We start from the raw sequence: 14,915 nt of genomic DNA on the forward strand, positions 1-14,915 counted from the left end.
CTGGGGAGGGGGCGGTTCTGCCTTCATTCTCAGGCTCAAACATTCATTAGCAAAACTCGGTACCCATGCTTGCACCCCCCGCCCCCCGGTGGCTGAGACAGAGCAGACGTGTGTGCACGCTGCCCCCGCACAGCCTGGATTTCCTGGGATGATCCCAATTTCATGCATCCCTACGTGGCATGGATGGCGACACTCTACTCCACGTGGCACCAAAACGTGGGTTTGGGTCTAAGCCTTTGTGAGAGGGAGTTCATGTAACACATCCACACAGCAGAAAACGGCTTCATCAGGCCAGGCGGACTGATTTTATTTTATTTTTTATTTTTTTTTTATTTTTATTTTTTTGCTTCACATAAATGTCTTCGCAAACACTCACCCTTAATATCCCCAAAGGCATCATTTTATATTCTGATGCAGTTTAAAAATATACCAGGGCAGGCTTTGTTTAAGGTGAATGATGCCATTATCATGCCCTTTGGCCAAAAGGGTCTTGGCTCCAGCACAGACAAGTCTCCTGTTCCACTTTCTCTAAACCCCGACCTCACACCTCGGCTTGGTCCTTACCCTGCCCTGGTGTTCATTGCCTTAAACGGTGTTCAAAGCGTCCTTTGCGGCCCCTCCAGAACCCACCCCTCCCATCTAGCACCAAATCTTTCAACTCCTTTGCAAACGCCTTTTCATACCCCTGCACTGACTTGATTTCTTTCTGCACAAGAAGAAATACAACCAACCAACCACCATGGCAACAAACATGCATCCCCTTCAGTGATTAAGTAAGTTCCTCCTAAATTAGCAACATATAAATTTTGTTTAAATAATAGTAATCACAGAAAAGGTATGAAACCAAACTCTGTTCTAAATGCTTTACAGGTCATCAATTCTCATTATTCGCAGTAGCTATGTTCTATAAAGCTGCCGCAAACACCGAATTAGTGAATACTGAACCACTGTTCCTAGGGGGAAAATAAAAGGTTTGGTTTTTTTTTTTTTTCTTTTTTTTTGGGGGGGGGGTGTTTAGGGCCACACCTGCGGTACATGGAGGTTCCCAGGCTAGGGGTCGAATTGGAGCTGCAGCTGCCGGCCTATGCCACAGCCACCTCCACGCACTATTTGAGCTGCGTCTGCGACCTACACCACAGCTCATGGCAATGCTAGATCCTTAACCCACTGAGCGAGGCCAGGGATCGAACCCTCATCCTCATGGATCCTAGTGGGGTTCGCTACTGCTGAGCCACAATGAGAATTCCAGTGATTTGGTTTCTGGTCACAACGTTTTCATCCGTGGATCACTCTAAAACCTTGATTTATGTGTGTTGCTGTTCTTACGCACCTTATTCAAAATCTACTTAATACATTATCCCAGCAGCACTCCAACGCATGCCTGAATGAAGCTTATCCAGCACAGGTATTTCCTCCGTAAGGGACATCATACCCTTCCTAGGCTTAGGAACGTGAGATGGCACTTCAGTGCGACGCCTGGGGACCAATTTAAACAGCAACGTCATCCAAAAAAAAAAAAAAAAAAAGGCAACAAAATGTGAAAAACATGGCACTGAGTAAAATGTGAAAAATGATACTTGACAAGGATAGGAGCTAAAAACACGAGGGCAGAGGGTCCCCTTGTTCTATCTCAGCTGGGAATGGGTATGCCAGGCAACCAAAGTTTTCGGCGCGTGTCTTTGAGTGACTGCAAAAGCACTGCGAGTATTGATTTGGGGGTGACAAGTACATTTTAGTGAGTGGGTAAATTCGCGAATAGAGAACCCGTGAATAGTAAAGACTGACTGTATTAAGATTTTAATCTTTACAACCATCCTACGGGATCATTATTTTAATAACCTCATTTCATAGACAAGGCAACTGAAACACAGAGAGGTTAAGTCATTTGTCCAAGGTCACACAGCTAGTATGGCAGCAGGGCTAGGATGCAAAATGAAGCAATTTGGTTTCTACGGGATCATTATTTTAATAACCTCATTTCATAGACAAGACAACTGAAACACAGAGAGGTTAAGTCATTTGCCCAAGGTCACACAGCTAGTATGGCAGCAGGGCTAGGATGCAAAATGAAGCAATTTGGTTCCAGAGTCTTCGCTACAACAAAGACAACTTCTAAAGCTAGGAAGTTGAAACTGGCAAATTTAGACATAGCTGGAAACTCAGAGAACCTTCTCCGAAGTGATGTGAAAATAGAGAAAATGTCCCATGCTTAGTCTCTGCCCAGTAAGCAAATTGTTTCTGATCAGGAACAAAGGTCAGCATTCAGTGGTAACAAAACCATGAAACCAACCCAAACACAAGTCCAACACTAGGGAAGTGGAAGCTGGGATCTCATGCAGTGGTTATAATTACAAAGAGTCTGTTGAAACATGGGGGATTGTCTGTGAACTGTTCAGTTGCAGGGAGGTGTGTGAAAAAGACAAGCTATGAGAGTTCCCTTTGTGGCACAGTGGAAATGAATCCGACTAGTATCCATGAGGATAGGGGTTCGATCCCTGGCCTTGATTATTGGGTTGGGGATCTGGCATTGCCGTGAGCTGTGGTGTAGGTCTCAGATGCGGCAGCTCTGATCCAGTGTTGCTGTGGCTGTGGCATCGGCCAGCAGCTGTAGCTCCGATTCGACCCCTAGCCTGGGAACCTCCATATGCCATGGGCGTGGCCCTAAAAAGCAAAAAAAAAAAAAAAAAAAGTAAGATAAAAACAGTACATATGTGTCAATGCAAAGCTGGAAAAAAGTGTGTTTGTAGACCCAGAGTGGTAGGTGATACATGTGAAAATTAAATCAGTTGTTGAGGTAGGGTGGTGGCATTCTGGGTGATTTCTCTGTTTGCTTTTTAAATGTTTCTTTAGCGGTTGATACATCCATCTTTTCAACAATTGTGGCAGGAACATTTATTACAGACTGCTTATCTCTTGCCAGCCTCGGAAGCCTGGGAGATGCCTGATTGTTGGGCAACAGCATAAAACAGAAGGAAAACACAAGTAACTAAGAGACAATTTCCAAACACGGCACTAGCTGCATTCTCTGGAGCAAACAAGCCGAGGGCGCGGTGGGTACCACGAGTCTCCGGGGAGGGAGGAGGGGGAGCCCAGGCTCTGCTGTGACCCCCCCTGGGCTCGCGACCTCTTTAACCAATAGAATTTGATCAAAGGGCAGGCAAGAAGTTCAGGCAAGGCTTTACTGGGCTCCCTGCTGCAGCAGAGGGGAGCAAAAACAAGCAACAGTTTCCCCGAGTTGAGGGGGTGGGGGTGAGCTGGGTTCCTTATATGAGGTGAGAGCTGCGCCAGGGGGTGGCTCAGGAAGTTTGCCCACCCCTTTGGGGGGTATTGTTTTTGTGTGTGCAGGGGGCACACACAGTACCCTGCTTTTGCTCCTGGCCCTTCCGAAGTGACACTTGGTTTTTTTATTTTTTGGTATCCTTTTTTTTGTTTTGCTTTTTAGGGCAGCACCTGCGGCATATGGAAGTTTCCACGCTAGGGGTCGAATCGGAGCTACAGTGGCTGGCCTACACCACAGCCACAGCAATGCAGTATTTGAGCCACGTCTGCGACCTACACCACAGCTCACAGCAATGCCAGATCCTTAACCCACTGAGCAAGGCCAGAGATCAAACCCGCGTCCTCATGGATACTAGTCGGGTTCGTTACCACTAAGCCACCATGGGAACTCCAGGTTTTTGGTATCCTGTTGCCCATAATTTGCCCCGAGTGCACATGCATGTAGTTATTTTTCGTCCCTTACAGTTTCTTTGTTTTTTGTTGCTGGAGGAGATGTTTGTCTGGGTGCCAGTCCTGTAACAAAGGGTCCCAGGTCCCAGGTCCCAGCCTATCTCCCTGAGAGGCCCCAAGATGGGCAGCAGGTGGAAAATCGGACCACACAGCCAGGGAGGGCCTGCCTCAGCTTCCTTCTGGAGACCACCCTGTCCCCTGATGCTACCTCAACGGGCATAATAGCATCTCGTTACCCAGGACCCGCAGCTGGCACTCCACGGGAGCCTCTCTTTAAGCAGAGTGGTTTATGAAAATGTGGAGTTATGATAATGATAAATGAGCCGATAATTATTCAGAGTGTGAAAGGAATCACGAAAGGAACTCCCCTCCTGCAGCTGAGCGCATCCGTAATAGGCACGTGGCATCAAGAAAAGTGGGTGCTTTTTTAATGGAGAGCCTACTTTGCATAAAAAGCGGCTCTCAGTGTGGCGGATTCAGAAAAATCAGATTCAGTCCCTGCCCTTTCGGAGATGGGCTCCCGCCCACGTGCTGGCCTGTGGCGCTCTATCCCCTTCCTGGTTCTGTTTGTTTCTTCGCACCAGTGTCCCCCACCCCCCGCCCCCGCCCCCCGCCTCACAAGACAGTACAGGGTCTCCGTGCCAGTCTGGGATCCCTTCCTGCCCTCTGGAGGTGAGGCCCTGGCTGTGGGATCCCTGCTGCGTGTGAGGGATGGTGAGGAAGCCTCTCAATGCCTATTTTCGGAACTCAAGGTCAGCGGGCGAGGAGGAGAAGGCATGGACGCGCATCCTAATCTGGCTACCAGGAATTAAACCACATCGTGGGTATCAATTCCATTTATCTGTATTGACCTTCAGGGCCACGTGAACGGGGAGCTCTTTGGTACAGGGGAGCACGTGGAGGCACCTGTGGGTGTCCCGAGGGAACGGGACCAGGGACATGAGACGCTTGATGGCTGGGTGGTTGGGGCACAAGCAGGGATGCAGGCGGTTGGGAGGACTTGGCCGAGTTCAAAGGGCAGGTGGAGCCTGTTGCTCATGGGCTTATGGCTGAACTGCCTTGGTCTCTGAGCACTGTGGTCGCTGTGTGACAGTGGGCTGGTCACGTGGCTTCTCTGGACTTCAGTTGAAGTCCCTTCGGGGTCAACTGAGGGGTTCTCTAGGCAGGCAAGGACCATCTGGAGGTCAGCTTTGAGAAGGCAGATGTAACATGAAAATGCCGCTGGAGTTCCCATTGTGGTGCCACAGAAACAAATCTGATTAGCATTCATGAGGATGCAGGTTTGATCCCTGGCCTCGCTCAGTGGGTTAAGGATCCAGCATTGCTGGGAGCTGTGGTGTAGGTGGCAGGCATGGCTTGGATCTGGCGTGACTGTGGCTGTGATGTAGGCCGGCAGCTGTAGCTCCGATTCGACCCCTAGCCTGGGAACCTCCATGTGCTGCAGGATGCAGCCCTAAAAAGACTAAAAAAAAAAAAACATAAAATGGCACTGCTGCTGCTGATGGATGGATGGGCTTAGCACAGACCTTCAGGCACCTTGTCCTGCTTAATCCTTCCACCACTGGCCTACGTGATAGCTGAACTTGCCCAAGGTCAGAGAGCCGAGGAAGCAGCCAGGATTTAAATTCCGGCCCATGAGGCTCCAGAGTCCATCTCTGAGCTGCAGCATTCTGCCGTTTCTTATCCCCTCACCAGGCATCATGCCACAGGGGGCTCCGAGCAAGGAGAGTTCAGAGGAGAAGCAGTGGCTCCTGGAGGGGGAAGGGAGGGCTTCTTGGAGGCGGTGGCCTTGAAGGCTGGAGAGGCGGAGGGCAGTGGTGCAAAGAGCCTGCCATTCCTTCCAGAACCTGCTGGCTCACAGGCTCTGGCATGCGTCCTCTAGAATGTCACCCCCCTACCCTATCCGTGCGGGTGGAGGTGGTGTAGGGAGGAGGATGGATCCCTGTCCTGGGGTCTCTGCCAGTTCCCAGAGTTCGTGACCTGGGCCAAGTCCCTCCGAGCCTGCTTCCTCTTCTGTGAAATGAGACCGAGGATGCCCACAGCTCTCCGCGAGGTCATGAGGGCGGAAGGGGATACCAGCTCCAGCTCAGAGACCCACCCGTGTGGGGCGCCCCCAACCCGGCATGGAGGGGCTGGTTCTGCCCTTCCGTCTTTCTGCTTGAATCTCCTCCGGGAGCGGTGGGTTCACCTCTCATATGGGTCTGTTTTCCTGTAAGTTTCCCTCAAACACCATTTTCCAAAAAAACAAATAATACCTTTGCTGGATTCTTAGATCTCAGAACTGCCACCATTGAGAGTGTATATTACAGCCCCTCTCGGCCGTTAGCTCTTAACCGCGCCTCGTATCTCAGCCCTTTGATGACTGTGGTTGCTTTTTCGCGAGTCCCGTTGGGCATGATTACATCTTTCATGAAGCTGAGTGACCAGAATCACTAAGCATCCTCTGGGTGAGGCTTGTGCGTGAACCGGGGCTGCCGCATCTTCCACGTGCCTGTGTCCTCTCCTGCGGCACGTGGTCAACGGCTGCTGCTTCTGGCGCAGTCACAGATGGCCTTGTGCTCACCTGCCACTGCCTGGGCAGTTTCTTGAGGGCCAGGGCTGTGCCGTGGGCACCTGGTCTTTTCGCCTGTCCAGCAACCCCCATCTTCCACACACAGCCCTCAAGAGTCCCTACTGTGGCACAAAGGATTGGCGCATCTCTGTGGCACCAGGAACTCCAAAAATCACTGGGGGGTTTTGTCTGTTTGTTTTTTAGGGCCGCACCCAGAGCATATGGAGGTTCCCAGACTAGGGGTTGAATAGGAGCTGCAGCTGCCGGCCTGCACCACAGCCACAGCAACACAGGATCTGAGCGTTGTCTGCAACCTACACCACAGCTCACGGCAATGCGGGATCCTTAACCCACTGAGCGAGCCCAGGGATCAAACCACATCTTCATGGATACTAGTCAAGTTCTTAACCTGCTAAGCCACAATGGGAAACTCCTCTCCTCTTTATTATTGATGACAAGGTCAAACAAAACATAAATAACAGAGTATGATCCAGCTCCACCACTTCCTGGCTATATGACCCTGGGCAAATTGCTCACTGTCCTGGGTCTCCACTTCCTTGTCTGTACAATGGGTGCAGTAACTATACCAGCCCCATCAGGGAGTGTGTGGAGAAAATGCAATGATGGGGGCGAGACGCCTGGCACACAGCTGGCACTCCAGCAAAGGTGGCTTTTCGGGCTGGGTCTGATGGCAGCTTGGGGCACTCCCATTCTGCATATGTCTCCATTTGGAGGTGACTTTTTCTAGCTCTACCTTCTAATTTTTATTTATTTATTTATTTTGTCTTTTTGCCTTTTCTAGGGCTGCTCCCACGGCATATGGAGGTTCCCAGGCTAGGGGTCTAATTGGAGCTGTAGCCACTGGCCTACGCCAGAGCCATAGCAAAGCGGGATCCGAGCTACATCTGCAACCTACACCACAGCTCACGGCAACGCAGGATCCTCAACCCACTGAGCAAGGCCAGGGATCGAACCGGTAACCTCATGGTTCCTAGTTGGACTCGTTAACCACTGCGCCACGACGGGAACTCCCTAGCTCTACCTTCTAATTTCCAATCACCAAGCCATCTCCCTCTCGGTGACAACACGTCCCCCAAATTTTATGGCAGCTCCGTTTTGGGATATTTTTAAATCGCCTTTGCGCTGCAACGTGGCCTCAGGATATTCTCAGCTATGCTCTCGGCCGGTGCCTCTTTGATCATGCACGCATTGATCCCTCGATTAGTGAGAGGCAATTTGCTCATAAGAGACCATGTTACTCTCCCCTCAGACAAGTCACATGTACATGATTCAATGATCGCCCAGGTGTTCGGTGGCACCATCCAGCCTGCCAGAAACTGAATAAAAACATCCTGTTCCTTGGCATCGGGGATGATGAAAACCCACGTTGGTCTAATCAGCACGAGCCTTGGTTTGCAGTCACCCCTGGGACGGAAGGAGATGAGCACAGAGCAGCTGGGCACATGGGACGCTGCCTGGCATTTCTGGCTGGTCCTGGAGAGATAATTCAGAGCTGCTCTCCTGGGAGTGGGACAGGCTTGCTAAGAGGCCTCTGGAAGGCAGGCAGGGATTGTTGCCATAGATACTGGGGGTCTGGGTGAATCTAGCAAAGGGGCAGGGATTCAAAACTCCTAACACATGGGGCAATAGCAAAGCATAAAATCTTGCCCCAAAAATCTTGCCCCATGCAACATAGCACCGGGGCCCAGTTAACAAGCACAGAGAACCCAGCCCAGCAGACAAGGGCTGAACCCACGTTCAGGAGACACCCCCAAACTCTTTGCCTATGAGGCTCCAAGCCCACTCCTGCAACACAAAGGCCCAAATTCGTGCCCCATTCCTCCCCCTGCTGCAGAGCTGTTTGGGGGACCCTGCAGGCTTCTTCTGTTTGTTTTGTGCTTTGACTGCAAATCATTACCAACATTTTATTTATTTATTTATCTTTTTCGGCTGCACCTAAAGCTCCCGGGCCAAGGAGCCAATCTGAGCCACAGCTGCGAACTCCCCTGCCGGGCCAGGGATCAACCTGGGGCCTCCACAGACACAAGCCGGTTCATTAGCCTGCTGCACCACAGCGGGAACTCCCATTATCAACATTTTAAAAAAACTCAGGTTTCACCACACAAATCCAGATTTCCAGCTTCTCTGGAAACCCTGGAGGATATGGACAGACCCCTGGGCCTGTGGGAGTCCCAGGCGCTCACTGTCCTCATTGAGCCAGCCAGCTTCACTCACCGCCTGGCCCCTCCTAGCCTGGGAGTTTGCAAACTCACTGCTTTCTGCAAGGTTCCAGGCCTGAAGACAAACCACAGTGAAAGGAACTTTTGCGGGCCTGCAAAGACACAGAGGACACAAGAGACCTCTTTCAAACCAGACCACGCTGCTATGACCTCAATCACAACACATGGCATCAGCTACAGGCTCTTATAAGAACCAGCACTCGAGCCAAAAATCAGGACTCACTTATTTTATTTTGTCTTTTCAGGGCCGCACCCACGGCATAGGGAAGTTCCCAGGCGAGGGGTCAAATCGGAGCTGCAGCTGCCCGCCTACACCACAGCCACAGCAACACCGGATCCAAGCCGTGTCTGTGACCTATGCCTCAGTTCACAACACGCCGGATCCTTGACGCACCAAATGGGGCCAGGGATCAAACCCGAATCCTCATGGACACTAGTCGGATTCCGTTACCACTGCACCACAACAGGAACTCTAGGACTCATTTAACTTTAAATGACATGGACCAGTTTCAAATACAAATGTAAAATGACTGCACCTTGACAGAACAAGAACAAGGCGTGATTACAGGCTCAGATTTCAAGGGACCTTCAAAGCCTGTGAGATCACAGACAGGGCTATTCAGGTGACGAATGCGCAGGCCTTGCCACATTCTAGCTTTTCATCACAAACCCAGCTTCTCCCAGAACAGCGGCTGGGAGGCGAGAGGTGGTCCTTCGCACGTGGCACAGTTTGCTACAGCTCAATCCAAAGCTGCAATTAAATCAGTGAATGGAGAGAGAAGAGCTGGGATGGCAGATATTATTCCCAGCCTCTGAGCGGAGGGCGACTGCATCCCCTGTCTATGTGAAACAGAGCCTGCATGCTGTTAATACATCTAAACAGATTTTTATTTGGCTAATATGAAGGGCTGCCGTCGAGCGGCTTCATCTTACCGGTTCCTCTGCTGCAGCAATATTAAATACTCATCATGTTTCTCATCAAAGTCTGTCACCATGTCCTTAGTGTAACCCTGCAACGGAGAAACACAGCGGTGTGACAGCAGAACGCAGGGAAGCAGTGACTGAGGCCCCGGGTACAGCACACACCCCACAGGAGGCCGAGGGGCAGAGGCTGACCTTGACGAAGGCCCGGGTCCCTGGGCGCATCACTCGGGCGACCCAGAGCCCCAAAGACCGCCACATGGCCCCGTGGGTCTTGAACACACACAACTAACAATCTGCGAAAAGGAGGCAGTCAATTCCCCAGCCTTGCCGCTGTTCCTTCCCTCTGGACCCTATAAAATCAGGGTCTCCAACAAGATTTGGGTTGGACTACTTTCTCCACACCCAGGAATGTGTGATCTTGGCTGTCCTAACCAAATGTAACCCAGATAAGTTTTTTTGTTTGTTTGTTTGTTTGTCTCTTGTCCTTTTTTAGGGCCACACCCATGGCATATGGAGGCTCCCAGGCTAGGGGTCTAATTGGAGCCACAGCTGCCGGCCCACGCCACAGCCACAGCCAACGCCAGATCTGAGCCGTGTCTTCGACACAGCTCATGGCAATGCTGGATCCTTAACCCACTGAACAGGGCCAGGGCTCAAACTTGCGTCCTCATGGGTACTAGTCAGGTACTTAACCTGCTGAGCCACAACGGGAACTCCTCAGATCAGTTGTTGAAGAGAGGTTCTCATTTTTCTCTTGCTACCGTAAGAGAAATGCATGCTAATTATAGACAACTCAGTCATTACCAAAAGATGGGACCCCCCCCACAAATGAAGGCCCCTTTATTTTTTCTTCTTCAGAAGGTTTTATTATTTTTTTAATTTATTTCATTAAAGTATAGTTGATTTACAACACTGTTTTAATTTCTGCTATAAAGCAGAGTGATTCATTATACACATATATATTCTTTTCATATTCTTTTCCATTATGGCTTATTACAGGTACTGAATATAGTTCCCTGTGCTGTACACTAGGGTATTTTTATTTATCTGGAGGCCCCTTTAAAACAGATGTTAGTGGTTTCCTGCTTCCTCTTCTAGTCACAGAACTCTGGATTTCTTTGGGGGAATGATTCAGCCCCGTTTTTAAGTTCACTGGTTTCCTTAGATGCCCCCTTATTTTTTTTTTTTTTTGGTCTTTTTGCCATTTCTAGGGCCGCTCCCAAGGCATATGGAGGTTCCCAGGTCAGGGGTCCAATCGGAGCTGTAGCCACCGGCCTACACCACAGCCACAGCAACGCAGGATCCGAGCCACGTCTATGACCTACACCACAGCTCACGGCAACGCCAGATCCTTAACCCACTGAGTGAGGCCAGGGATCAAACTCGCAGCCTCATGGTTCCTAGTTGGATTCGTTAACCACTGAGCCACGGCAGGAACTCCTTCCTTAGATGCCTTTGAAAGTTCCTTTGGGCTCCTCTTGGGTCACATGGCCTTGACCTTGGTCTAGGGATGAGTCACGGCCTGAGCTGGGCCCTTGAGAGTCAGCCCTGGGACTTCGCTGAGGCTCCTGGAAGCTGTTTTCTCTCTACTGGGGTGCTAAGATGACAAGATGCAGGCCTAAATTCCATGAGAATGAAGACAAGAAAGAAGACAGCAGATCCCAGAGATGGAGAGAGAGAGATTCCTAATGATATAATTTGAGCCCCTGGATCCACCCATGCCTGAACAGGTATCTGGACAACTTAGTTATTGCTTTTAAGTATCAGCTGAGTTTCTCTTCTTTGTAGCTGAAAGAATTATAAATCACATACCATAACCTGACCATTAGAGATAACCCCTATTAAAAAATTTTATAGGAGTTACCGTCATGAGGCAGAGGAAATGAATCTGACTAGGAAACATGAGGTTGCAGGTTCAATCCCTGGCCTTGCTCAGTGGGTTAAGGATCCGGCATTGCCATGGGCCATGGTGTAGGTTGCAGAAGCGGCTCAGATCTGGCATGGCTGTGGCTGTGGCTGGCAACAACAGCTCTGATTAGACCCCTAGCCTAGGAACCTCCATATGCCACGAGTGCAGCCCTCAAAAGACCAAAAAAAAAAAAAATATATATATACATATATATAGCTTTATGAAGGGATAATAAATGCATAAACTATACATATTAAAAATGACATGTATATAGCAATAAAATCCCCATTATAATTTTTTTTCTTTTTTTTTTTTTTCCCGGGGCCACACTCGCAGCATGTAGTTAGTTGCCAGGCTAGGGGTCGCATCGTAAGTACAGCTGCCGGCCTTCACAATAGCCACAGCAATGTGAGATCCGAGCCACCTCTTCCGACCTACACCACAGCTCACGGTAGTGCTGGATCCTTAACCCACTGAGTGAGGCCAGGGATGGAACCCACATCCTCATGGATACTAGTTGGCTCCATTTCCACCGAGCCCCAAAGGGGACAACCCCCTATTATCATTTGATACATATTCTTCGAGATGTTTTTTGTTTATAATACACCTATTCACATATTTATAAATATACTCAAACGCATATTCTTTTAAACAAAAATAGGATTCTACTATAAACAATGCTTTGCAATTTTCTATGTTTCCTAGACAACTTTTTGCCAAGGAATGGATTAAAGAGACAATATCGGCTTCACTCTGGTCGCAAGTTACGGCGATTAAGTGTTAAATGGCAAGAAAGACATTTGTAATAGAAACGCAATTTGTGTGAAAATCCTAACCATTATTATGGGAAGGGGGAGGGGAAGAATCTCCATCATTCTCTTCTTAGCTTCTCTGTCTGGCGTTAACCCCATTCATCTTCCAGAACTCTCCCCCAGGGTGACCCATAACCTCCTTAAGCAAATACAATAGCTCTTCGCTACTTCTGCCTTTTCGTCTTTTTTTTTTTTAAATAGTTATTTCCCCAATACAATTTTTCTTCCTACTGTACAGCATGGTGACCCAGTTGCACATACATGTACACATTCTATTTTCCCACATTATCAGGCTCCATCATAAGCGACTAGACATAGTCCCCAGTGCTACACAGCAGGATCTCATGGCTCATCCATTCCAAAGGCAATCGTTTGTATCTATGAAGACCAAGCAGCCCCCCCCCCCACTTCATCCTTTTTGATTGCTCCGGGCCATGGGGCGAGGTTCCCACGCGTACATCCCCAGATTCTCCTCCTGTAGCTTCTGTGGTTCTTTTTTGTCTTTTTAGGGCCACACCTGCAGCATATGAGGTTCCCAGGTTAGGGGATGAATCAGAGCTATAGCTGCCGGCCTGCACCACAGCCACAGCAACGCCAGATCCAAGCCATGTCTGCAACATACCCCACAGCCCACGGCAACGCCAGATCCTTAACCCACTGAGCGAGGCCAGGGATCGGACCTGTGTCCACGTGGATACCAGTCAGACTCGTTTCCACTGAGCCACGATGGGAACTCCGCATCTAGGGGTCTGAATGAGGTGCCCTTCCTTCCTGTGCCTTCTCTGGCTGCCCCTCCACCTCGGCCTCCGAGGTGAATGGTCACTGTCTCTGCCCATCTCAGCTCTCTGGGTCTCCGGGTCTCTCCCTCTACTACCCCCCCCTTTTTTTTTTTCTTTTTGCTTATGGGCATATGGAGGTTCATATCTGAGCCCTAACCTACACCATAGCTCATGGCAATGCCGAATCCTTAACCAGTGGAGTGAGGCCAGGGATCGAACCTGCGTCCTCATGGATGCTCGTCAGATTTGTTTCTGCTGAACCACATCGGGAACTCTGTCCCTTTATTCCTTCTATTCTGATTACAAGGATTCGTGGCCCCTGGCTGGGGAAGCCAGAGAGTCACTGTCCCCTTTCCTGGAGGACTCCAGGTTGTGGCCGTTTGCTTCCTTCTTTCCCTGTCACCCCACTTTTCCTCCCAGGCTCCCCTCTCTCTGGGTCACCTGGGGACAGGATGCTAAACTCACCTATTCTCTCCTATCCTGATGTCTCTGAAGCCTCTGAATTTTCCTACTAGCTAATCCGGCCAATCAGGAAGCGGGGAGTAATAAGAACGGGTGATATGATGAAATGATAAGAAAAAAAAATTTTTTTTTTCATTTTTGGCCGCCCCGTGGCATATGGAGGTCCCAGGCTAGGGATCAGATCCAAGCCACAGCTTTGGCAACACCGGAACCTTGACCCTCTGTGCCAGGCTGGGCATCGAACCTATGTTCCCAGTGCTCCCAAGACACTGCCGACCCCATCGCACCACAGGGGGAGCTCCAGAAATCATAAGAAATTTAAACAGACCAGCAATAGGTGTTCCTATTCCTGTTTCCCTGGCTTTCGGAGATGCCCAGAGATATTCCTTTGTCTTCCGGGGTCTGAACCCTGCCTCACCTTGACCGTGACCCTCAGCCCTCGGGACGGCTGGTTGGCTGTAGGACACGGGGTCTGGGGAAGCGTCTCCGTTCCTTCCAGCACAACATGGGTACGACGCGGACAGTTTAGGCAGCATTTCCATATACACGACTCGCCTTTGATCTTCGCAGCAGCCCTTGAAGTGGTTATTATTACTGCATTTAAGATACAAGGAAAGCCGTCCCATGCCGTCTTCCGGGAACGCAGAGCCTTCTCCACGGCAATTTCCATAACCATTTTGAGATATGAAAATGACCACGCATATAGCATGGTACGGAATGAAACACACAACGACGTCTGTAGATGAAATATGAGACTTCAAAGGGATCTCAGCTCGTGGTGGGCTGCCCTGGGCTGTCACCTCAAACCCTCTGGGAAGGCATTTATTTGTCTCTGCCGGGAGGGAGATGTCACTGGATAGACTTAAGAGCCCAGACGCACATCTAGCTGAGTGTCTCATCAGCCCCGTGCTTCTCAGAAGCCGATGTGCACACCTGTCACCTGGGATGGGGTTGAAATGCAGGTTCTGAAGCAGCAGGACTGGAGAGGAGCCAGGCTTGTCTAACAAGCTCCCAGGCAATGCTCTGGGGCCACGCTTTGCTAGCCAGGCCCCAGACCAGCCCAGCTCACTCTCCACAAGTCGCAGTGCTCCCACCTCTAATCAGATCAGCTCTGAACTTGAGCTGAGAAGGATGTATGAGTTTGGAGTCCAGGCCTGGCTCGAAATCATGACAGTGGCATTCGTTTAGGTAATAACTATACCTGTCTGACTGGATTTTTCTTTCCCTCATAGGCTCAAAGGCGGGTTGGATGCAGTAACAGTAAAAAGGCCCGAGTTCCCTGGTGGCTCAGTGGGTTAAGGACCTGGTGTTGTCACTGCTGTGGCTCTGGTTGCTGCCGGGGCTCAGGTCAAGCCCTGGCCCGGGAAATTCCACATGTGTAGCCTGAAAATGAAAAATAGGTATTCCCCATTGTGGCTTAGTGGTAACAAACCCAATTAGTATCCATGAGGACTCGGGTTCGCTCCCTGGACTCGTTCAGTGGGTTAAGGATCTGGCGTTGCCATGAGT

The 14,915-nt window shown here is 50.0% G+C and overlaps 1 protein-coding gene across 1 annotated transcript in view; it reads right to left on the reverse strand.

The window, feature by feature from the left end:
- KIAA0556 (KIAA0556 ortholog) overlaps positions 1-14,915 on the reverse strand; it is a 217,901-nt gene that overhangs the window by 146,640 nt on the left and 56,346 nt on the right. Inside the window, 1 exon segment of the mRNA XM_021086440.1 lies at positions 9,454-9,530. Within this exon segment, the coding sequence (XP_020942099.1) occupies positions 9,454-9,530 (77 nt within the window).

Source organism: Sus scrofa, chromosome 3, assembly GCF_000003025.6.
Source record: "Sus scrofa isolate TJ Tabasco breed Duroc chromosome 3, Sscrofa11.1, whole genome shotgun sequence".
Classification (NCBI taxonomy): domain Eukaryota; kingdom Metazoa; phylum Chordata; class Mammalia; order Artiodactyla; family Suidae; genus Sus; species Sus scrofa.